The sequence below is a fragment of the Gastrolobium bilobum genome, unplaced genomic scaffold, assembly GCF_033153095.1.
Source record: "Gastrolobium bilobum isolate Gb01-03AN ecotype WA unplaced genomic scaffold, APGP_CSIRO_Gbil_v1 utg32472, whole genome shotgun sequence".
Lineage (NCBI taxonomy): Eukaryota > Viridiplantae > Streptophyta > Magnoliopsida > Fabales > Fabaceae > Gastrolobium > Gastrolobium bilobum.
Genome location: NW_026898916.1, coordinates 245,201 through 270,472, shown reverse-complemented (window position 1 = coordinate 270,472; position 25,272 = coordinate 245,201). Strand labels below are relative to the sequence as shown.

The 25,272-nt window shown below is 33.9% G+C and overlaps 2 protein-coding genes across 2 annotated transcripts in view; both read right to left on the bottom strand.

Moving 5' to 3' along the window:
* The window catches only part of LOC133285457 (uncharacterized), a 14,370-nt gene extending 4,411 nt beyond the window's left edge, over window positions 1-9,959 (bottom strand). The window contains 8 exon segments of the mRNA XM_061482689.1: window positions 1,691-1,694; window positions 5,738-5,908; window positions 6,259-6,596; window positions 7,370-7,846; window positions 7,977-8,064; window positions 8,376-8,512; window positions 8,794-9,036; window positions 9,768-9,959. Of these exon segments, the coding sequence (XP_061338673.1) occupies window positions 1,691-1,694; window positions 5,738-5,908; window positions 6,259-6,596; window positions 7,370-7,846; window positions 7,977-8,064; window positions 8,376-8,512; window positions 8,794-8,950 (1,372 nt within the window). The 5' untranslated portion in view covers window positions 8,951-9,036; window positions 9,768-9,959.
* Window positions 9,487-25,272, bottom strand: LOC133285471 (cytochrome P450 78A5-like). Its single transcript, XM_061482703.1, has 4 exons — window positions 24,340-25,272; window positions 23,290-23,891; window positions 9,768-9,829; window positions 9,487-9,680 (listed from the first exon to the last, which is right to left on the bottom strand). Exons 1-4 carry the CDS (start codon window positions 25,270-25,272, stop codon window positions 9,487-9,489), a joined length of 1,791 nt encoding a protein of 596 aa, XP_061338687.1.

The following is a 25,272-nucleotide window of genomic DNA, read 5'->3' as shown; positions in this document are numbered from 1 at the left end:
TATATTATAGCAGAAAGTACTTTTAAGATATGTTATATTGTTATATAACCAAATAACTCTTATCATGGGGCAACAATTTAAGAGAACCGTGATCATATTTCATTTTCATGTAGTGTACAGACTATACAACATACTCCATCCTCTCACTCTTCAGATGATGCAGGGTGTTTTGAAAGATAAGAGACAACTTGTAATATACAAAAATTATTATAATAAGATACTAAATATTAGCACAATTTATTGATTCTATTCATCCTCTAGCCCCAGCTCAAATCGGTATTACGAGACCAAGAAACAATTTTATAATCTTGAGTATTAGTTGCGACTAAACGTTACAAAGATTACAAGCCAGAAAAGATCTTCATAGATATCAAATAAAAGAAAAAAGAGGAAAAATGAAAACTCACTTTCATGTACATACGATCTTCAACCTGCAAAGCTCTGTCAAAGACTTGAGGAATTTGACCATCAACCTCTTCTTTCACAATGGTGAACTCATATTCAGATTTCTGAAATTGCAATTTCGTCAGAAATATAAAGAAGGGGAAGAAGAAGAAGAAGAAAGGGAAAGGACTACTAAAACCAAAGAAAGGGTTAAGGTCAATTGAGAGAAAAATCAACCTTGTTAATGGCGTAGGTGTCGTTCCCGGCTTTTGATAGCACACCTTCCTTAATAAGCTTGTCCATGATCTCTGAAGAACAAATCAAAATCAAGCAACAGAGTTTACAAAGGGATGAAGTCTGCAGCTCAGCTTGAACAAGATAATTAACCTTATACCTTCAGTTAAAACCTGCAAGTAAAACAATTCAACTGAAATTAAAATTGCAGTTAGATCATAATCTAAGAAAGGCCAAGCAAAAGCATCATCTGAACAGCAGTGTTATAATAATCAGGAGAAAAAAAGTAGGTACCACTGAGATGTCTGGAAAATTTGATAGAACGTCAGTAAGCTCAATGGTGTTAAGGTGGCAACAGTTGATCCACTCCTTGACTCGGGCCAGTTGTTGCTCATCTTCCACAGGGTCCTGGGTATTGTCTGAACATAATATAGATCATTAAAAATTCTGAGTTACCACCTAGTACTTGAATTAACAACTATACAGAAATAGAAAAAAAAAGTGGTGGAGCCAAAAAAATAATACTGAAAACTGCATTCGTCTAGGTTAAGTTTATCAGATACACACATCCACGTATCCACGTAGACACACAATTTTCTCCAACAAAGTAAAAAGACTCAGATTACCTTCATCAATCATGCCATTATCTTCCTGTGCTTGCTGTTTTTCTGTCATTATTTACTTATTAATAGAGAATAGTGGAGAAAATGAAGTAAATTGTTCAGCATAAGAAGAGTGATCCTAATTACCTATTGGAGCAACTATATATTGATCCCCTTGAGAATGATCAACCTGAGTTGTAAAATGTCAAATTTTAGTAACACAATTACTTTAATGGCTCATGTCAGTCATTTTCAATCACAGAAATCTTAATAGCAATGGCTTTGTCAAGCAACATCTCCATTTACCTCACTGTCAGTATCATAATACTCATTCTTTTGCATCGAATCATCACCAGCGCTCATATCATCCTGGATTCCCTCGTTATCATCCTCACAAGGGTCTAGCACACTCTTCACCTATATAATGAAAGAAGAAATTATTGGCAAAACATTGGAAATAGATTTAAAACTTACCTGTGAACATAATATCCTCCCATTACCTTCAGAGATAATACAAAATGCTTGCTGTTTACATTCCCGACCTCCATTTTCAATGGATTTTTCGCCCATGGATGACAAGCTTCTTCTTCTGGGCAGCTCCTGAAGAAAGGAGGCTCATAATCAGCTGGCTGCAGGAAAAGAAAATTAAATTGTGAAATCTCCCTGTATATATCTCAGCGCTGTGGCATGACAGAATGTTAAAATATTCACCATTTGCATAACAAATCATATGGTCATTTTGTATTAACCTTTTTCAGTTAAACATCAACCTAGTTGAAAACGCATTTCAAGTCTAGACAAGTCAGCAATTCACAAAACTGCTAGAGTTTCACAAACAGTTTATAAGGAAATGAGACTTAATTGCTATCCCATGTTAAAGAACCTACCGTCACATCATCATAGTAGAGGAGCTTCATCAGAATGGTACGCTGAGGAAAGAATAGAAGTCAGTTTTTGCAATGAATGTAGGAACTGTGAAGAGTGAATAATGTTGTGTTATCAAGCGAAGCATATGAGTTTATTTACCTCTTCTGGCATTTTCTCCAGTGTTCTCATTAACTGAACTAGAGTTCGGATCATTTTACATGCAGAACTCCTGAAGATTATATCGTATACAAATAATATTAGTTCAATTAGTGATTTATCATGATAAAACCACTTCAGATCTAAATTATATTTCCTTTTGTGACGACAACCTCATCTGTTGGGGAGTAATTTCTGCGGTCGAGTTACATTTGAAGGTTCCCCCCTGCTTTTTGTTTCCAGTGCGGCTGATATTCATGGAAACCTCTTGTTTCTCGGAATCCGAATAGCTAAAGGAAACTGCAGGACAAAACTACTTTTACTTATGAATCCTCCATAAATATCTCAAATTAAATTAAATTGGAATCCACATTTTACCCCTAGCATAGAGCAAGGTCATCCTAAAAGTAATAACTAGGTGGCATTCTCTGTTTGTTAAAACAATAACCCTCGTGCCGTATTCATTCAAGTACAGTTTCCAAATTCCATGATATTCTACTGACCAAAATCGCAATCAGATATGTCAAAGCCTTACATGCATATTCCTCAATCATTGGTCCGTCCACTGCTTCGCACACACAGAATAGAAGCGTCTTCAAATATTTCTTCTGTAAGGCATCGTATACACCTGTAAAAGAAATAGAATAGAACAAAATAAAACACGCGTTACGAGCAACTCAAAATCGTATCCTAGAAGTTCAGTCAGACGATAGGCTAAACGTGCCTTTCTCCATCCAATCAATCAGTCTGCGAGACTCGGCATCCAATGGGATAAGCTTTTTGATCTTCATCTCTGTCATTTCAGGCATAGTTTTAGAAGGAATTCAACAACAAGCATTAGAAGATTCAGAGAAAATAAAAATAAAAAGGAAAATGGCTGAAGCACTAAAGACAGGTTTTACCTAAAGCTGGAACAGACTTATCATTGAAATACTTCTCGGGAAATAGGCCTCTGATATAACTGATATTGAATATTGCAATTCGGAGCAGGTTCCTCGTCTGGCAAATGATATTTCAATCAGATAATGTAAATAAGGTGATTTTCAGACACTGCATTCATATTAGTAAAGCCTCTAAGATTGAAGAAACGGCTGGATGAACAATTCTCCATGTGACTCAAATTGAACTTCGTATAGCAGACAGTACAGTTTCTCAGAAATATTCAAAGCAACTAGGTACTGAAATTAAAGATCGCGAACTTCCAGTTTTAGATCTCGTCTAATCCTAATGATAATTAAGGGAGTTAAATAGTAAATTTCTGTCAAAAATGAATCAAAACATTTTTACTGAACAAAAAACTTTGGTAACTGCTTCTATCCACAAATGAAATCCTCTCAGATGTGGAATTTGATTAGATAAGAAACGTAACATCTATAGGATTTTGAAAACTAAATTTAATGAAGAAATCTAAAATCCTCTGAAAGAAATAAATGATCAAGTGGAAATGCAGCAGTGGAAAGAACAAAGAAAACTCGAACGAAAAAAAGTAAAAAACTCAGATCCCTACGATTTCAGGAAAAATCAGATTAAAACGTGTAATATATGAAATGTAAATGAAGCTAAACGGTAGTTTAGCACCAGAAGAAGTGAATCCTGCTCGGTGATTTCAGCTTCCTTGACTTTCTGTGCAACCACCTGAAAGAACGAAACGGAAAATTGAGAAGCAATCGAAGAGAGAGTAAGAAGAGGAAGAGGGAGGAATAGAAGATACGAAGAGCCTTCTGGTCTCACCATGGTAGCTGAATTCGAGAGTCACAAACTCACAGCGAGAAAATAGTGCAGAGAACTAAAGAGTGTTTAGTTTGTTATAAAATTTTAAATCAGAGGAATGTGGCGGGAGGAGATGAAAGTTGAAAGCCAATGAGTGATATTTGTAGGCCGAATCTGATGTAGCTAGGGACCTAGGGGCCACGATGCAACGCCACGCAAGTTGGCGCTGCCTTTAGTGTGTTGAAAAACTTGAAAGTTCGTTCAGGTGCCGTTATTTTGAAAGAATACTATTGCATTTGAATAATTCTTTATTATGATCACGCAAGTTTGGTGAGTGAATTAGCGCCAAGAGAAAAATAGATAAATTGTGGGCTCCACTCTTAAGTGTTTGTTAGGCGTCGAGTTTCATGCAAACGGTAGCGTCCTTCATTCCTTCTCACAATTTGACTACGGACTCCTTCCCGTGACAATGCAGCAGTTATACAGGCATGGATTCATTCAACTCAACCCCGAATTCAGCCTTATAACAAAATTAGAACATTTTGTCAATCTCTAATCCTCTAGGGGGTGTTTGGTTCAAGTTTTTGGAGAGGATTACCGGTAATCCTTCTTTGGTAAATGTAATTACCACGTTTGGTAGAAGGAATAAATTACGATTCCCGGATATCCAAGGATTACCGGTAATTTGATTTATAAAGAAAAGTCACTATTCAGATTACCAAAAATAATATGGTAATTCAGAATACCAATCAGAATACCAAGTAAAGGGAAAGCACAACAATAAATTTTGAGACAAAAATACCCCAATACACATAAAAATCTAGACTCAATCTATCAATTACAAAAGTAAAAATAGTTTGGGGTTATTTTTGTAAAATAACCTCATATTCCAAGTCATATTTCGTTCTAAACCAAATATGGAATCAGTAATTTTTACCCAATATTCCCGGTAATATTTTGGCGAACCAAACACATCTTTCGTAAGATTCCAAGTAAACTTACTGAATTCCCATTAATCATGATTCTCGATCATCAAAAAATAAATTTCTCATGTACCAAACACACCCTTAATGTATATTACAAGTTGCTAGGACGACCAGAAATTGAACAGTTGTTGACATAGCTCAAACGTAGATTCGGGAATAGCTCAATCGTAGATTCGGGATTCGAGAAGTGAAATCCTAAGGGCCGTTTGGTACACAAATTTTTTCTGAATTTCCAAGAAACTGAATTTTTTTAAATTTTAAATTTTCAGATATTATCGTAAACTGAATGTAAATTTTTGAAAATCGAGATTCTTGGACAAATAAAAATTTCTCCTGTACCAAACGCCTCCTGATATTATTATAATTAATCAAGTGCAGATGCATCAATAGTTATAGTTATGTACGATTCGTCCTCAATTAATTAGATACTAAAAGGAAGCCCAATCTGATCACGACAGAGAATAGCACAAGGAGAACCCATGGGCATTGAGAGGAAAATAGATATTTGAAATTAAATAATTGGGAAATTTTTATTACCATGATATAACCAACCAAGCATCCACACTATTCATCGTGTATAAACGGTTTCTACCAGCGACAAATGCTTACACTCATATCTTCCCCTTCCTTTTTTGGTTCAACGTATAACAATACAACTTCCGCAACAAAGAGAATGCCATTGTTAATGTCATAATCTAAGAATGTTATAACATACAAAAGTTCTCTCCTTTCCTCTATTGTATAACTCACAATTCATTCCGATAAGAAATCTCTTCTATTTGTATTTAGAGGATGCACAGCTGCAGCAATTTTCTCCCGGAGGTTGAATTTCCTTGCAATCAGTGGCCGGACATCATCAACTCCAACCAAGCTCTCCAAGAATGGAAGTAATAAAAGCAATTCTTGATCTGAAGAATCATCAAACCAACTCTCAATCGGAATTCCATTATCCACTTGGAACCCAAATGCCTGTGACCATAAAAATTTAACAGCAGAAAAAGTATTAGGTAACAATAAAACACAGTATTTTTCATGAACTATGTTCATACCTTTTCTGAAGGAAAAAAAAAAAAGAGCCAAATATAAAATCCGTACAAGTCATAACATAATTTTATTCTATACTAAAGGATATCTACTACCTATAGATAAAAAAGTGTTTAAAAAAGAGAGTAAACGGTCCAGTTGCTTCAGCTAGATTACACAGAGGCCTACAAAATATTACGAGGGCTTCCATGCAACTACAAGGGATAACACGGTACAATTGTCATCCATAACGAGTGCGATAATAATCTCAAAGACAATAGAATGTATAACCATACCTGTGGGGAGTTGTCAATAATTATAACATGTGCCAGATCACGACCAAGCACTGTTAAATCTTTGAGGTAATTCCCCTCCACATAAACACAGGATTCACGGTATACACGGTGGCGAAATATCTTCCGCTTTGGATCAAGCACATTTAGAAGTTGCTCAGCGTAAATACTTTGACTAGCTGTAAATATAATAATCTCAAAAAGACCAGAAACTCTCTCGAGGAAATCTTTGAGGTGAGGACGGCATCGTACATAGACAACGTGCTCCTCACAATTAAAATTAACAGGAAAACTGAAGTCTACATCCTCACAAGGTTCTAGGGTAGAATGCACCAAAGTTTCTGCAAACAGTTTAAAAAAAATGCAAAGTATAAAATGATCAGTTCAACCAAAAGCTTTGCCCAATAGTTATTTGGGTAACAGAAATGGAAAATAAGAATGTGCTTAGCTAATATAATAATTAAACAACTATGAAGTTTAGAAGCGCTTTACAGGGAGGAAGAACAAAAGCATTTTTTTCACTATAAAAAGCATGTTTTTCACTATAAAAAGCATGTTTTAACCTCCAGCAAGCATTCTCAGACAGTAGGATAACTTCAGTATATAAGACCACTTTAATTAAGGGCAGCCCAACCATGAACAGAAAGGTTGTTTTCAAGACTAGAACCCACGACCACCAAGTCACAAGGCAGCAACCTTAAGATTTACACCAAAGTTCACCCCCACATAACCATTTTAATAAGTTCGTAAAATTATATTTACTGATACATGATCATGATGACATTAAATTAAAGCATCTGATTAGCAACATCAAAAGAAATTGAATAACAGTATGCGTGGGGCAAGAGCATAGCCACCATAATAAAATGTCAATAAGTAAAATTATTAAAAAAAAACGTCTAGCAAAGTAGCAATAAATAAGACCTCAAAAGAGGGGAAAAGGACATGGAATGCAGGAAGTCAAAACAGACATGAATACGATGCTAGCATCAGTTCTGTGGCAGCAGAAAGAGCACCCATATATATAAATAACCCACCCCCACCCTAAAAAAAATGCTTTTGTTCCTTATCAGTTAGGCAAGCAATTTAAATTTGACATATATGATTTTCTTACCGTCCAAGTCCAGCACAAGAGTAGTAGGAGGGCAGCTCCGTGTCTGCTTAGGTAGCAACAATCGTCTAAAAGTTGGAACCACCGTTGACAAGTCTGGTAAGGTCTTTATGAATAAGTAAGGGTCGAATTCATCAAATTCCTCAAATTCATCATCATTTTGGCATATATCAGAAGACATAGAATCCTGACCAAGCTCATCGACACATTCAAGCTTTGAGTTTTTCATGGTAAGATAAATGGCAGAAACTTCCAAGGAAAGACCATTTCCATCAAAATCAGAATTGCAACCATTCACATTTTGTGTGCCTAAAGCAACCATCTCATCACCGCATTTCTGTGTCTTGGAGTAATTGGATGAGTTGTTTGTGTCGATTTCCATTGCAGTGTCAGATTCTTGACTAACATGACCATCTACTGTATCCTCCTGTAGTGACTCTATTTTTTGGTCCTCATTCTGAAAAATTTTGACACAATCAACTAGAGAGAAACAAAAGAAAAAGATTAAAATTAACAATGAAAAACTTTAAAATATCACATTGAAATTAGTAAGAATACAAGGACAACCAAAAAAGTAATTCAAAGTCAAGAATTGCAAAAACAATGTTACGTCATTTACCTCCGGAACCTTTGGATAAGTGAAACCCAGGAGAAAATATAGTTCCAGACTCCAGATGTACAGCTTGTTTGTTACAACCCTGAAGCAATATTTCAAAAAAAAAATGGATGAGAACATCCAGTATTTCAAAACATTTCAATTTTCATTAACATTTTATATTTAACATGCTCAGCTTATGTGAGAAACTTCTTAAAATTACTACATTCAAGAGATGGAGAGACAGTTACTTTGCCAAATGAGGTTGAGTCCTTATGCAGTTGAAGTCTATAAGATTCATAAAACAGCTTTCAAGCAAAAGAGAACTTATGCACTAGCATTCATGCACACCCACACACACACAAAAAGAAAATGCTGAACTAACACAAGTAGAAGGATGTCTAGTTAAATTACCAAATAATCCACTGAAGCACCATCACCTGCATCATTTCCCAAACAAGTATTGGAAGTTCCGTTGTCCACAAAGTCATAACCATTACTAAAATCCGGTGAGGGTGTTGGCTCCCCAGCTTTATTCTCAAGAGTGCTAACTGAAGTTGTAGCAAGAAGATGACAAGTAAAACCAGTTAATTAGTATTATTTTCTTATTGCTGAAAGACATTGTTTTGGACATAATATATGCACACTGGAAACTTTCAAAATGAAAAATAAAAAAAGAAAAGTTAGGGTCATCTGAAGGAGCAACCTGGTTATGAGTCATACACGTCAGAAATTAGAATAAGGAAAAATTTAGAGATATACTACACATAAACAAAAGGCTAATTGATATAGATTATCTTAAAAACAAAACCCACTATTACTAGTAACTTACAAGATTTATTCTTTCTAGCAGATGATGTAATTAAGTCGGTAACTTTCTTTTCAATTGCTTGTCCATTTTCACAGACCTTCTTCTGTGCTCTTGAAACCCTACGACTACCACACTCTTGACTGGCATTTCGCCTGGAGGCTTTTTTCTTAGTTTGCATGTCCACTTTGAGAAGTATGTCTCAAGACCTGGTTGACTTTTGTCAAAGTAATCGAAGCAGCAAAAAACAGTTCCAGAACAACTACCCTGGAAGGAAACATTCAGGAACAGATAATCAAGGATCCTTGCCAATTGGAGATACCCAAGTAATAACTGAGAAGCTAGCCTTTTAGACGAATATCCAAAGCGCAATGTAAGAAAATGATCACAATGGGGACTCACTACATTAAGCAATGCTTTTAGTTTGATGTTCTTTTGCTAGCCTTAACTCAAAAGGCGGGAGGCATTTTTATAATGGATTAATTAAAGTTTTTAAGTTCTATTTTTTAAAATCAAATCCCGAACTACTGTAATTGCACAAGGATCATAATCCATGTCACTAATATCAGAAAGAATAAAACCAGGAAAAAAAAAAGAACAACCATGGTCAAACTCAAAATTTGTTCCAAAAAAACAAAATATAATTCTAACAGCTATTCATACATAATTACATTGGGCAAATTATTAACGAATTAGTCACTCCATCATCACACGAGCCTATCGAATCAACCTAACTCTATATACCCTGCATCGGAGTATCTCAAAATAAACAAGCTGAAACTCAGAAAATCCCAAAGCACGACAAAACAACCATCCAGCACCAATTGCCATATAAGTATCCAAAATTTGAGCACCAAACAGAACGAGGAACAGCTGAAACCCAACCTTCACATTGAAATCACACAAAAACCCTAAAAACACAATAGAGCCAAAAACAGAACATCCATAAGACACAAACATAAGCTAAACGAACAAGCTCCAGCTCAAATCATAGATACCTGACATGGAAATCAAAAGCGATAAGTTCTCACAGCAAGCATTGCATTCGCACTGGCTTTTCCTTTTAAACAGGAAATGAAATCAAAAGAACAAAAGGAACAAGTAAATCACTGTGGAATCGGCTCTGAGAAAATAAGCTGAAGGAACACAGACTAAAACCCTAGATTTGTTTACTAGTTGAAGGAGTAGCTGTATTCTTTCAATTCCGAGAAAATTTTGGAAGTTTTCCCTCCCATAAGAGAGTGAGAGGGAAAATACGGAAGGATGGAAAATTATTTTAATCGGAACAAAGGGACGAGTCGATAAATAATAATGTAGACTGCGATTTATTATATAATATTAAAAATTATTTAATATTGTCCACCGATATTTGGAATGCTTCTTCTCACACGTTTGAAACGTACACGCGAGGGTGTTTGTGGGTTCCTACACGCTTATGTGGATGGGCACGTGTCTTGATCATCGTCGTGTTTTGGCCGTTGTTGAGGAGTGAGATTCACGGGTCTTAGTAATGACTCTCCTCACTTGTGTTGTGTGATTTTAAATTTCAAAACCAGATTCGATTCTACCTCTTACCATCGAACTTTCCTTAATTTACTTGTTAATGCCCTCCACTTTCCTGAATTTTCTGATTAAGGCCTTAATTAATGGACATTGTCAAAGTGTATTTCCAAAGCAATTAGAAATTCAGACAGACTTTCAGTCATTAAAGTATTGAACTATGGAGAAGGATGCACTTACCACCAAAAAAGTTTACAACTCTTACAATTAATTTAATCACAGTTGATTTTCATCAATCTAACGGTTATAATTTATTAGGAATTAATAAATGTGACATAATAAATATTATTAATTTTCAATAAATTATAACCGTTAGATTACAGAAATCAACGGTGATTAAATAGGTTGTAAGAGTTGTAAACTTTTTTGGTGGTAAGTGGATCTGTTCCCTTTAACTATCGAGTGTGTTTTCTTTTTTCATTAAATTAATGAATTACCCGTGCAATGTGTGGAAAATAAATTGAAATTATTGTCGTCTGTTATTGGTTAATCATCATACGGGTAAATCAACACTTTCATCTTGCTATGAAGCTATTAATAGTATCTTTGAAGCACCGACACTTTAAAAATTCGGACGTGTCGTGTCCGACACTTCCCGACTCTCCAATACTCGTTGCAAATACTCAAAAAAAGTTTCAAAGATTACGTTGCGTTGTATTTTGAGTTCCAACTATTAAATTTGTTAGATTACGGTTACAATATTATTGAGTTTAATATAAACATTTGGGATATATTATGTTTCTTTACAAAATTGATGAGTATTATAAGTTTAGCTTTATTTTTTGTTAAATTATTGAATACTAAATATAATATACGGTACATAAATTAAAAATATTATATAATATCAAAACGTGTCCTAACGTGTCGAAATTTAACATTTTTTAGAATTAACGTATCGGAGTGTCGTGTAGTGTCGTATCCCATGTCCCGTGTCAGTGTCGGTGCAACATAGAATAGTATAATGGTAGAGGTATAAACATGAAGGAACAAAAAACAAAAAAGCAAACATGTTACTTCAAAAATATCTAAAATAAAAAAATAATTGTCTTGCTATTTTAGGCTAATCTTAAAGTTGAAAAAGCTACAGTATTCACACTAAACTTTGTACGTATCAACCAATGTTATTAAACCCGGCAAGGTTATTGAACCGGTCGAGGCACTGGGTCACTGGTTCAACCGGTGGGTCACTGGTTCAATCGCATGACCCGGTAAGTATATATAAATCTATAATTTATATTAAAAAAACTATAAAAATACTTAAATACTTGTAAAAAATATACCAATTTTAAATATTTTAATATGAAAATAATAAATTACACGTCATTGTCCAACAAAAATCAATCAAACATATAGTATTTGTGATACCAGTGTTTCAGGTTCAGTAAACGACATCTCTAACTATAAATCAAATCCAAATTCCCTGCATATTGCATAATCAAAATAATATTAGTTTGAGGTACATAATCTATGTAAATTAATAAGCTACAAATCACTCAAATATTTCAAAAGAAAACAAACCATTTGTGTTTGAGAGTAAAAAAAAAAAGACATTAATTTATGAAAATAAATTATTATTTTTATAGATCAGGCCGGGTCATCGGTTGAACCGACTGGGTCACCAGGTTTTAGAAAAACTGGTCGGGTCGCACCGGGTCACGCCGGTTCTGTAATATGGCCGATCCAATATGAAAATCGAACCGGTTACATGACTGGTTCACCGGTTTCCGGGTCGGTCCGGTTTTTATAACATTGGTATCAACCACAAACAAAAATTCAGCAATTCAGAAGCATTAAGTATTATGCAAATCAAATATAGTTATGTACTCAATATTTCAGTCTTCGAATATAACCACCAATGAACCTTCTCATATGCATTATTATTCAATATGATCTCGTCTCATTGATTAAACTGTACACAAAATTTGCTACAAAATAAAATCAACTAATATACATGAAGAAAAAAAATGTTGTGCTGATTGTCCATTTTGTTTATATGAACTTTTATTTATCACGATATGATTGTTCATTTTATTTAGATGTTTGTTTCTGAAATATTTACAGCAGTAAATCTAATTATCTTAACCATACAAAGACAGGTTTGTTACACAGTAGATATAAGGGGGGGATACGTGTTCGCGGGTAGGGTGGGCCGGCTCTCCGGGTCGAGCCTATTTTGCTACCTCTAATTATCAACATTTTATATCAGCATATAATAGGTTTTCGTATTTATCCACACACAAAATGTTCTTATACTTGCGTCTATATTACTATGTATCTATATTTTATGTAGTTGTGACATATATATTAGATGAAGAGTTGAAAAATATTTGAGTTGGTACGTTTAATATTATAACAAACATTTAATCAATAGTACATCCAAAATTTATTTCTTTTATACCTAGGTTTATTAAATTTTAATTTTAGCACCTTTATTTTTTATTATAAATTAACTATTTTACATGTGTAATCATTTATTTTCCTTATACTTTGTTTAATCAACTTCCAATTTTTTATAATTTCAATTTTTGCTTTATACTATTTTCCCACCTATCAAGTTCAAAATTCAAATTTAAAAAGTTTGAATTTTAAATAAAAAATATTTTTTCATCGAATAGACATAAGTTTAATAATTTTCCATATAGGAAAATAGTATGAAACATGCATAGAAAGGCTATGCTCATTCTTCAAATAATAGCTTATAGTTATTCATTCAAGACATAGGAAATTGTGATAATTACACATTTACATCAAAAGAATGAAATTTTATTTTTTCTTATATATTAAATTAACATTTACATTTTTATAGTGATTCAATTTTTATATTTTATTTTTTACAAAATGATAGATGTCATTTTTCTATATTTAAAATTTAAAATAATTTGTATTAATTATACATATTTTTTAAAAAATTAATTTATTTCTGTTTGAATTTATATTTTTTAAATTGGTTATACAAATATATTTAAAATGTTTATGTTAAATATTTTTAAAAAAAATATTTGTACAGATTTTTTTCTCTTTTTGTATTATATTTTTGAAATGAATGTTTTGATTTTTTTTATAAAAAAATACATATTGGCAACTAAAATATTCACTTCTTTTAGATGACGTTGGTTTCAAGGCTAATTAAGATAAATTTAATTGTAACAGAAAAATTTGTATAGGCCTATATTATATTTTGGAATTAAAGAGCCACCAATCCCTCTTCTGGTTCATATTCTCAATATGAGCATGCAAAACATAGCTTTCCAATGCATTTTAGCATGCTTTAGAGTGTTTTAGCTCGCTCCCGAAGAATCTTAAAGGTTTGTATGAGGCATTGGACCTCCATTCTCATACTTGGGTATCTCATTGACCAACATAGCACTCTCACGACATTCATGTATAGATACACTCCAATTTTTTGTGCTATTTCTAGAAATACTTATGACTTGGGTCTTAAGTTATCCCCTTGCATATTTCTTACATCATAAGCTATCTCTTTTGCATGACTTGGAACTTAAGCATCCTTTCAACTCATCAACTCCCTATGCATTTTATAACCTTATACAACATTTGAGGTCACGCATTCTCATTCTTATATGCCAAAGAGAACACCATTAAGTTGTGTCTTAAAATGGTCATTATTCTCATTGTTATCATGTTTTAAGAACTAAAGTTACATGATATATATAGTCAAATGCATGAGAATTAGAGTTTATTAATGGAAAACAGTGAACTATTGAGATATGAACTAGATAATTGAATTTTGTTTGTTTTTTAAGGAAATTAAGTATAAATTAAAGCAAACATGAAGTTCGAAAACTTTAAGCTCAGAGTTGAAGACCATATAAGCCACAAAGTGAAAAGTGAAAGATTTTACAATATTTAAAGAAAAAGCTTAAGCCCTCTTTTAGAGAGCTTAAGCTTCCAAGTCACGCAGGAAGAGTAATTCCTTCGGTAGGAGCATGCTTAAGGGAGCTTAAGCGTCTGAATGTTAGACAAAAATGTTCGGGTAGAGAACGCTTAAGCCTCCTTGTAGGAAGCTTAAGCGCGCCACATGAAAAATTCACCAGTAAGGTGTGCGCTTAAGCGCCGTTGGAGGGGGCTTAAGCGCCCATTACGATCTAGCTAAGGCCCATTGCACTATTTATACTTATGACACATATTCTTCAATTATAAAAAGGCAAATTGAAGCAGAATTAAAGATGGACGGATCTACCTAGTAGAGAGGAAGCGTATAGTTCATGTTCTTGAGCATTAGAGACGGATCAGAATCAAATCTGCACTGAAAACCTTGAAGATTCACCACACTGTCATGGAGTTCAGGGCATATTTATTATTTTCTTTCATTCTTGATTATACTATGTTAGGCTAAGTTTTTATATTAGTTAAGGATAGATAGAACCCAATTAATCATTTAGAATGAATTCTTATGTTATTCTTCCTTTTTATTTTGAATGAAGTTATCTTTTCTTAATGCTTTTTATGAGCTTGAATCTTGTAGATTGATCTTAGGTAAGTGCATGGCAACAGGAATGTTGGTGCATGTTGCGAAAAATCAGCAAGTGCACCGATCGTACCAAGTAATAAAAAGTGAGTAGAGTATCGTTTCCACAGGGATTGGGTCGAATATCAATTAATTGTTCCTTTTAAGAATGGAAGAACAAGAGTTGATTTGAAAGTAATGGTGTTTGTAACAATTGTGAATTATTCAATAATTTATGAACAATTCAAGAGAAGTTGAAAACTTAAAGCAAAAGGGGTTGAGAATTGAGAAAATATTGTAAGAAAACTATTGCAGTAAAGGACTTCAACACCTTTCCGATCCCCACCTTGTAATAATGATTAATATTTATGTTTAATTACCCAATTGATCAAACAATTCACCATCTATAATTAGTTAGTTAAGCCATAATCCCATCTTAACCTTATTAACCCTATTAGAATCCTAATCCCTTAGAAATCCATTTTCAAGTTAATCTTTAAACCCAGTGAATTTTCCACATTTGCAGTTCATATAGCCTATCCCTAGTGCATACATGAACAATTATCTTACCCTTTGTCAGGAATTAGAATCCCAATATCCCTATTGCGAACTCTAACCCTCGCAATCCTAATAGAGTCGCGAATTCTAAAAGAATTATGGGATGAAGAACAGAGTAAAATAAATTCAATTGAATAATTAACCATAAACTTAACCAAAATACAAGGGGTTCACATCAAGGGTTGTGACACTTACCCCAATAAAAAAAGACTAGCCAGACATATTCATGTCTGACAATTTAAATAATGAGAAAGAGTTCATGAAAATGTAAAACCGGAAGAAGAAGTCTTGAATCTTCAGTCACCGAGAGCTTCCTCTCCAATTTCTCCTTGCCAAAAGATGATTCTCTTTTAGAGTTTCTGCTTCCTTTATATAGCTAGCTACTCAATCAGGTCATAATCCTTGAATTAATTCTGATTAAATTTCAATTTTCCTCATAATTCCACCAATCAATCAAGCCATAATCCTCTAATTAATTCTGATTAAATTTCCATTTTTCTCATAATTCCACCAATCAATCAGGTCATAATCCTCTCATTAATTTGATTAGATTTCCATTTTCATCAAACTCCACAAATCAAGGAATGCATTCATGACGCCCGCACGATCAGTGCCAAATTCGCGACTCCACAAATCAAGGACTGCATTCATGACGCCTGCGCGATCAGCGCCAAATTCGCGCGGATCGCGCGTACAAACAGAAAGTAATTTGCCAAAATCACGCGGATCGCGCCATTTTCGTGCGTTTTGCGCAAGACTATGCAATTTCAACTTCTCTCTTTCACCTCTTTTTGGTGTTTCCTGTTATCAAAAAGCATAAGTTGAGTGAGAGAATGATTGAGAAGGAATAATCAATATTTCTTGCATTTATGAGCTTATTTTCACACATTTATGATTAATTCCTTGCTTATTTTAGTTAGAAATCACCATATGTTAGACACATATCAGTGCATGATGATAACTTCATCGTAATCTTTATGATTCTAGGGATAGACATAGGATTTTACGCAATCATATGATTCTTGAACGAAAAGCTTATTTTATTGAGGAGTAATCAGGGAACTAGGGTTCTTGCAAGATTATAAAAATTTAGAGTGTCAATGAATTGAATTTTAATTAAATTAAAAGAATCGATTGACTTTATATTAAGGACGATTAATCTGAAAGAGTGAATACAAAACATAAGGGGAAGATTAGGGGAAGTTGAAACCGTAGCTACGTTTCTTTTTTTTCAAGTAATCAAAACTTTTACGTTCTTGTTTTAATTATTTTTAATATTCTGAATCCAAACTAAATTGAATTTCACATTTGATTCTGATTATCCAACTTAAGCAGAAGTAGTGAATTAGTGATTAAAAATATAATCCTCATGAGAAAGATCTCGTACTCAATACATTTTATTACTTGTACTCCGGTGCACTTGCCGAGTCCACAACATTGACTTGCTTTAAACACGTTTTCATGTTTTATACATATTTCAACACCTCAATTCTCAAGATGATAACATAACATTCTCATCAAAGTACTTAGCCCCGTTGGTATAGGATTTCAGGATATATCTTATATTAATACTACTTCTCATGCACGTATTATTATGGGTGTAAATGGGCCAGGCTGACCTGGCCTAGCCTACAGCCCGACCTACGTTGAGCCCGGCCTAGCCCGACCTACATTGGAAAGTATAGTAGGTTTATAAGAAAGCCTTTTTAACAAGTATGCCATAAGCCAATTTTGTCAAGCCGGTCCTAAAACCTTGTAGGCTAGCCTATTTAATTTTTTAAAATAATATAATATAATATATTTATTTTAGGATATATGATATACATTATAGAGCTGGGGTATTATGTTGACTCTTTCTTGTTTGTCATTTTTTATGAATTATGAGAAGTACTAGTGCATGCATGAATGGAACTTTGCTCAGTATATTTTTATAGTTATTTTTTTTACTATTGTAAAATTTTTAATGCTCACTAGTGAAATTTATATCTCGTGTAAAAAAATGCAACAATTTATGAACACGTTAATGACTCGTAATGTCAAGCGAATATTTTAAAAGTTGTTAAAAATATTTCACTAGGGAGGCCTACAAGGCCTATAGGCCATATAAGGCTCTCTAATTTTTTAAAATAGGTCAGACTTGGCCTATAAATAAAGCCTTTAGTAGGCCAACTAAGCTGAATATTTTTTACGTAGGCTTAGGCCAAGAAGGCCAAAGCCTTGGCCCATTTACACCCCTACATATTACATAACTCAAGTAAATGTACATCATTACATATCATTCTCAATATTTCACTACACATTTCTCATTCGTAAAATATAATAACATACATTATCATCTATCAAATGTAATGAAGGATTATACAAAATGTGTAATCTTAAAATAACATGTCATCATGACCTAAATTCCCTATTACATTGTGCATGTTCTTCTCAAAATAGGATTACAGTTACATGTACACATAAGTAATCCAAATGCAGCATGCTATAACAAGACATCTAAACTGGTCTCTAGGATGGTCCCTCTCCTGCTGTGGGAGTATCTGAAACGTGGGGTGGGATAAAAATTTAAGTAAACCAAAGGTCCTTGGATGGTCACTCCACCCTTAGATTCACTTCATGTGCATACATAATATTAGCAGTACAACATAACATACATCATTGCATTGTTACATAATCCATGAAACTTCCAAGTGAGATCCACTCAGGCTATTTCTCTTAGGTTCTTACCACTTAGAGATTTGCAAGGGCTGTTTCTAAGGGAAGTCCATTCATCACACATTCCTCAAACCAACCATGGAACTTCCAAGAAAGATCCACTCAGGGTTGTTTTTCTTCAGTTCTTACCACTTAGAGATCCGCAAAGGCTGTTTCTAAGGGAAATACATTCCTCAATTTAGGAACTTCTAAGATAGATCCGCAAGGGCTGTTTCTCTTAGGTTTCTACCATTTGGAGATTTGGACTGAACTAATAGAACCATATGGTAAAATGCTCATTGATAACCCAATGGATAAAATATATTATACAGACTATTTTAGGTATTGACAACTTACCCATTCAATGACTTTGACACGTAATGTTCCCAAAATAAAATAGATATTGTACTCTCAGGTTGAGTGAATTCAATAATAGATACCTGTTTAGGAGGACAAACCATCTGAATTGCTTTGTTTTTTAGCAAAACAAATTCTTCAAGATCAAGTTCATCACTCAACTACTTTTCTATGTTGATATGATCATTCCCTTCCCTTTCTGAGAGAGCTTCCAACACAATAATAAAAATAAAAACAATTTATTCTTAATTTAGATATAATTGTATTACTTTGTTAAAAGTATATGTTGTTTTGTTTTGCTTCCTTCATATAAAGTTTATAATTTTTTATTGTTTAATTTTGTTTTACAATCCATATGTTCCTACAAATCAATGTATTGAAATTGTAAAAGATAAAATTTTGTGTTGTTTTAAGGTTTTGTTTTTAATTTGAGTTTTTTATGTTTTATTTTCAATTCAATAATTTGTTTATTAATGAGAAAAATGTTTGTCCTTTTAAATGACACAACTTGTGTCATTTCACTCTCACAAAGAGGTGAGACCCATACCTTTATTTTTTTGTTCACTCTCTCTTCCCATGATCTACTATTTCTCTCACTTAAAATGATACAATTTTATATCATTTAAAATGACACACATTTTTTTCTTATATAATAAATCTCTTTTTGGCATTTAGAAAACTAAATGATACATTATATCTGACAACAATTAGTCTAAAGTCTAAATCATAAATTTATAACCTTAAGAATCATGATAACTACACTACATGAAATTGAAGTTTTCCGTAAAAATTAAAACACGGCAACAAGGCCTAACAAAAGAAGTGTCTATCCGAAATCAGGCCAAAGCCAACACCTCTAATCCAAAAAGTTGAGTTGTAATCGTCTCCATAATACGGGAATTTAAAGCCCAGTTGAACTTAATTAGCCCTTCAGTCGTTGTTCACAATTTTTTTTTTTGTTCACCTAATTGACATATTTGGGCTGAAATACTTTTCTTAGTTCGAGCCTACGTTAATTGAGTATTGTGGTGCATGTCTTACTTTCTTTATATATATATATATATTGAAAATATTTTCTCCTATTAGAGATTTATAGTATAAGTGGGGTTTACAAAATAGTGGAGAGAGAGAAAAATTCAAGGTGAGACTTACTTATGCTATAAGTCACTAGTAGGAGAATTTTTTTTTTTTGAAAATGGTTTTCTATATATATATATATATATATATATATATATAGGGTCAGGATCATTTTACACCAGTGTAAGTTACACTCTTAATCTTGTCCGTTGATCCCACTTATATCTATGGGCTCAAATTTTTTAGTAATGTGAGCCATTGGATACAAGTGGTCAATGGTCAAGATTGAGGGTAATACTTCTAACTTTTACACCGGTGTAAGAATATCCTGTCCCATATATATATATATATATATATGTGTGTGTGTGTATGTATGCCAGGATAATCTATGTGGGGGAATCTTTAGATTAACTTATACAATTAAGGAATTACAATAATTGAACTTTTAAACATACTTTTTTCTCATTATTAGGTGATATATGACTGTATCGATCGGTAGTTATCCAAATTGTGCAAGTAGTTAGCTTATTCACATGTTAAGTCAGAAAGCGATTATTTATCGTTAAAAGTAGTAAGGGGTTTATGAGTTTTGCCAGTATATTCCATGATCGCAATATGATATTGTAGCTTTGGCCTAATGAGGCGCATGCACTAAGATGTCAGCTTGCAATTTTAACCATTCGAATTTTATTGCGTAACATTGGTCACTATATCTTTGGAATGATCTCTAAAACGAATCATACATGTAGTACAAGATTTTATAATAGTGATATATAAATATACTATAAATTATAATAATCGAGATTTATTTGAATATTTTTTTTTCTCAAGCTGAGAAAGTGATTAGTATACGTGCAATTATACCTGCGATAGTTGGGAGTAACCAAACGAGCTCAGGGGACCCCAATTCAATGAGATAGTAGATTTGTGGAGCATTAACATGTTATAATTGGAAGAATGAGCATATATGTGCTTCATAAGTATAAAGGGTTTTGCCCTTTCGTTCTGTAGGAGACTAGGAAAAAAGCATGTTGATTTGAACGTGAAAAAGCCAAAACTTTGGGGACATATATATATATATATATATATGCCTTTAATGTCTTTAATATAATTACCTTAAAGAAACTAGTTTTGTGTAAAGCAGCAGAATCTAATCATGTTATAAATCTTAAAATATATGGCACACCTGTACTTAAAGAGTATAATGTCTTGGCGCATTAACATGTTAGTTGGAAATATATGTGCTTCAAAAGTATAAACGATTTTGCCCTTTCGTTATGTCGGAGACTAAGAAAAAAGCAGGTTGATTTGGATAATAAAAGCCAAAACTTTGGGGACACGCCTTAATTATCGTACTATATATAATCTTCTTAAAGGAACTAGTTTTGTCGAAAACACCAGAATCTAATCGTGTTGTAAATCTTAAAAATTAGGGAAAAGTTCACCAACGCCCCTGTGGTTTACTTCAAAATCACTTATGCCCATGTGGTTTTTTTCTTATCACATATGCCCCTGTGGTTTGTAAAAGGGTATGTTTTTTATCACATATACCCCTATGGTTTCTTATTTTTTACAAAGCACAGGGGCATATGTGATAGGAAAAAAACCACAAGGGTATAAATGATTCTGAAGCAAACCACAGGGGCATTGGTGAACTTTTCCCTAAAAATTATTGCAAACGACTTGAAGAATCTAATGACTTGGAAAATTCGCATTCCCAAAATTCCCACCAAAATGATTTTATTGGATTTCATTTCTAAAGAAAACTGTTGCAATAATTCTTTTTTATCCAATTGGTAATAAGTATAATATTTCTTTGGTAACATTTAATGAGTTTAATAAGCTAATATTTGTGTTAAATATTTTTAGAAGTTAACTGTAACCATGAGAATTTGTTTTTGTTTTTTTGGTAGAAGGAAGGGCGAAGCCCCAACAAAGAAGGAAAAAAAAAACAAAAAAAACAAATCTAAAATTAATGAAACTCTACGGGGCCTACTGCAACCGGCCATATCAGCTTGAAGCAAGAGACTAATACCAGGAGGAGGGTCTTCAAACCACATGAAATTGGCAAGCTCCCTATGATCAACACCCAAGTTAGCTAGTCAATCCGCACAAGAATTACCTTCTCTGAAAGTGTGAATTGCACGGATCTGCCAGTCCTTTGAAAGCCATGCCCTTATATGAGTCAAGAGGTGAGACTCAAGAGCTGCATCACCTTTTTTAGTGAGCATAGTGATTACACTGCTAGAATCACTTTCGAGAATAATTTTTTCTAACCCTTAGACCATGCTGCTTCCAATCCCTTGAGGACTCCCCACAGTTCTGCTTTATATACGTGGCATATTTCGATGTTGTAAGCAAAACCCCCCAACCAACGCCCTGAGATATCTCTAAAATGAGAATTTGTTTAAATTAAACTAAAATTGCTGACCCATTTATAATTAAAACTACTAATTATATAAAGGGATTCTCTATTTTGGTCCTCTATTTTTTTTTTTTTTTGATATAATGGTGACACTGAGATTTGAACTTATGATCTCATGCAAATTACCCAAAATCACCACTAGACCAATCTTAATGACTTTATTTTTTAGTTGTTTGATTATTGATTTCGTTCAAAGATTTGAAAATAAATATAAAACGGATAAAAGTGAATGATTTTTAAAAAAATACAAATACATTTACTTATTCAAAAAGCATATTTAACATCAAATGCCCTTTATTAATGTTATATATTTATATCATAATAAGAAATAAAATTAAAAATACAATTTGACGGATATATTTCAGCTATTGTATTAGTTATAAACTTATAATAATCAGAAAGGGTGTAAAATTCCGGCCCGCCAAAAGATGCATAAGGGAAGAAAAGCACAAGGAAAAAAAATAAAACAAAGCCAAGCTAGCCAAGACAACTGAAGATAGTGTGATAGTTTTTTTGGTAGCACAAATAGTTACAAAGTTAGAATTGGTACGTAGTTACATAGATTTAAGAGATAATTCTATCAATAAGCGTTTGTCATATTATATATAAAATAATCTTCTATCATTAGAGGTGGGAAATCGCTAGCAAAACCTAAGTACTATGATGTTGCCTTTTTTTTTTGTGGAAAGTTATTTTGATAAAATGTCCTTCTATTTTTTATGTTTATAAACATGCCATATCTATTATGCACTGTGCCAATCCATAATCGTGCAAATATTATTTCATATTATAATTGCCTGCACATGAGGATTTTGAATAGTTCGAATGATGTGCCGTGTCTAAAGTGTACGATTATTCGAAATGATATTCATATTTATAATTCATACTACAGGCTGCGAAGGGTTTTTAACCAATGGCTTGTGAAATAAGATGCGAACCTAAACGAAGGGTGAAAAATAGAAGAGATACAAAAGCAACTTCATTAGATTCAATAATGTACATTGTAGAGTTTTAAAGAGAGACAGTCTCTTCTCATTTGACTACTTAGCTCCATTTCATGGACTTTCTCGAACTCAACTCGTACTATATGTACTTATTAATAATATTTTACAACATTACACGACTTTCCACCACAACCAAAGATCATATATTTTTTCTTTCAAGGCACATAGATATGACGATATTGATATTCTCTACGGAAAAGATAAGAAATGTTATATTTTCAATTTTTTTGTTTATAAACTATATTAAGTATGACTGATCATACTTCAATCAAGAATGTATGACTCGTTATTTTTAATATAATTTATAAAAAAAATTGTAAACGGATACTTCTTCATTTTTTATTGATCATTTTACGTAGTTGAGTTCAAGAGCTTACGGTGTTATGCGTCTACAAATAACTTGGCATCGTAAAGGTTTTTTCATTTCGAGGGAGAGCTTGAGGCATTCTGAAAGATCCACAGGCTTCACTGGAAGCCATATGAAATGTTGTAGAAGCTTTGCAAGCCAAAGATGAACCGTAGCTAAGCCCAACGCTTTTCCCGGGCAAACCCTACGTCCTGCACCGAATGGTGCGAGTCTCAGGTCTGACCCCATTATAGATACATCTTCTTTCATGAACCGTTCGGGCTTAAAGGCCCATGGGTCATCCCAGATGGAAGAGTCATGTGTTATGGCCCACATGTTAACCATCGCTGTCGTGCCAGCTGGGACCATGACCTTGTCCACGTGGACATCATGGATTGCAAGACGAGCCCATGACAATAATGGGCCCGGTGGGTGCAACCGTAGAACTTCCTTGACTATGGCTTGGAGGTAAGGAAGGTTTGGAATGTCTGAGTCTCGCACGTGACCGTTTAGGCCGACGCACGTGTCAATCTCTTGGCGGGCTTTCATTTGAATGTCTTGGTGTAACACCATCATGGCCATAATCCATTCGAGGAGCATAGCAACCGTGTCTGTTCCTCTAAATATCATTTCCTGCACAAAACACGTAGAGAGAGTAAGGCTTTAATTAATATATATCACTATATGCACAAAGAAACTACTACAATGATGATTTAAGTTGATTTTTTTTTATAAACCACATATATGAAGCAATAGTATTCGTGATAGATTCAGTATTAAGGGTTTAAGCTCCTCCCAAAGATTGAAGTTGAGCTTTAACTAATAAGAATATTGATAACGAAGTAGCTCCTATTCGAGAGTTTATCTTCTACCTAGTGTATTTCTGTTTAATGAAATTTACACATGTTAACATGTCATAATATGATAATCAAGTTATTGTCTATTAGCTAGTCTTTATTTTAAGGGATTGGTGCAACTTTAGAAAAGGGTGCTTCTATCGTATTATTACTTATATATCAAGGGGTAGGTGGGTGTGCTTGGCAGAAAAAAAAAAGAAAAAAAAGAGAGATGCAGTACTTACCCACAAAATAGCCACTATATCCGAATCACATAACCTTTCCTCATGGGGCAACGATAACAAAGCGCTAAGAAAATCATTCTGTCCAACGAACTCACCACATCTTTTTCTTTCTTCCACAATTTGACCCACCACGTCATTGACCTTAGCCGCCAAATTGTGACACCTTCTCTTCACACCATGAAAGTCCAAAAATTTGAAAGGAAAATAGTCTTCCCAATTAAACTTTCCAATCAAGTCATAACCTTCCTTAACCATATCACTCAACACATCCTTCGTTTCCGAACTCATAGAAGAATTATTAGTACCAAACACACTCTCCAAAACATTGCTTAGAGACCCTTCATGCAATATCCCTCGAACTTCAACTACACCTTTGTCTCCCATCTCCTTCAACGTTCTCATCACCATTTCAGCAGCCACATGTTGCCGAAGGCTCTCCAAGCCGGAAATGACCCTCGGAGAGAACATGTGGGTGGTTGCAACCTTACGAAGATGGCGCCAATAATTCCCATAAGGAGCGAAACCAATGGCACGCTCAAACATGAGAACACGTGCTGATTCTTTGACAGGACGGTCAGAGAAGGATGAACCATATAGAATATCTCTCGCAGTGTCAGGGTGGCTACTGATAACAACAGGGTTTGTTCCCAAACTCAGCACCATGAGTCTCTTCGCGTTGAGTGAATTAGCCATGGTAGCGAGTTTTCTGTGAGCCAGAGAACCCATCTCAGGTAAAGTACCTAGTATGGGCCACCCTATAGGACCAGGGAGTTTTGTGTAGTAGTGTTTTTTGTAACGGTTGTAATAATTCCTCCAAGCATAACCTCCGGGAACAAGCCAGTAGTTAAGGGAGATAGCGAGGAGGGGTAGGAAAGTGGAGAGAAAGAGAGTAACAAGTGACCAAGAACAAGAAGAAACAAGTGTTGGAATCAT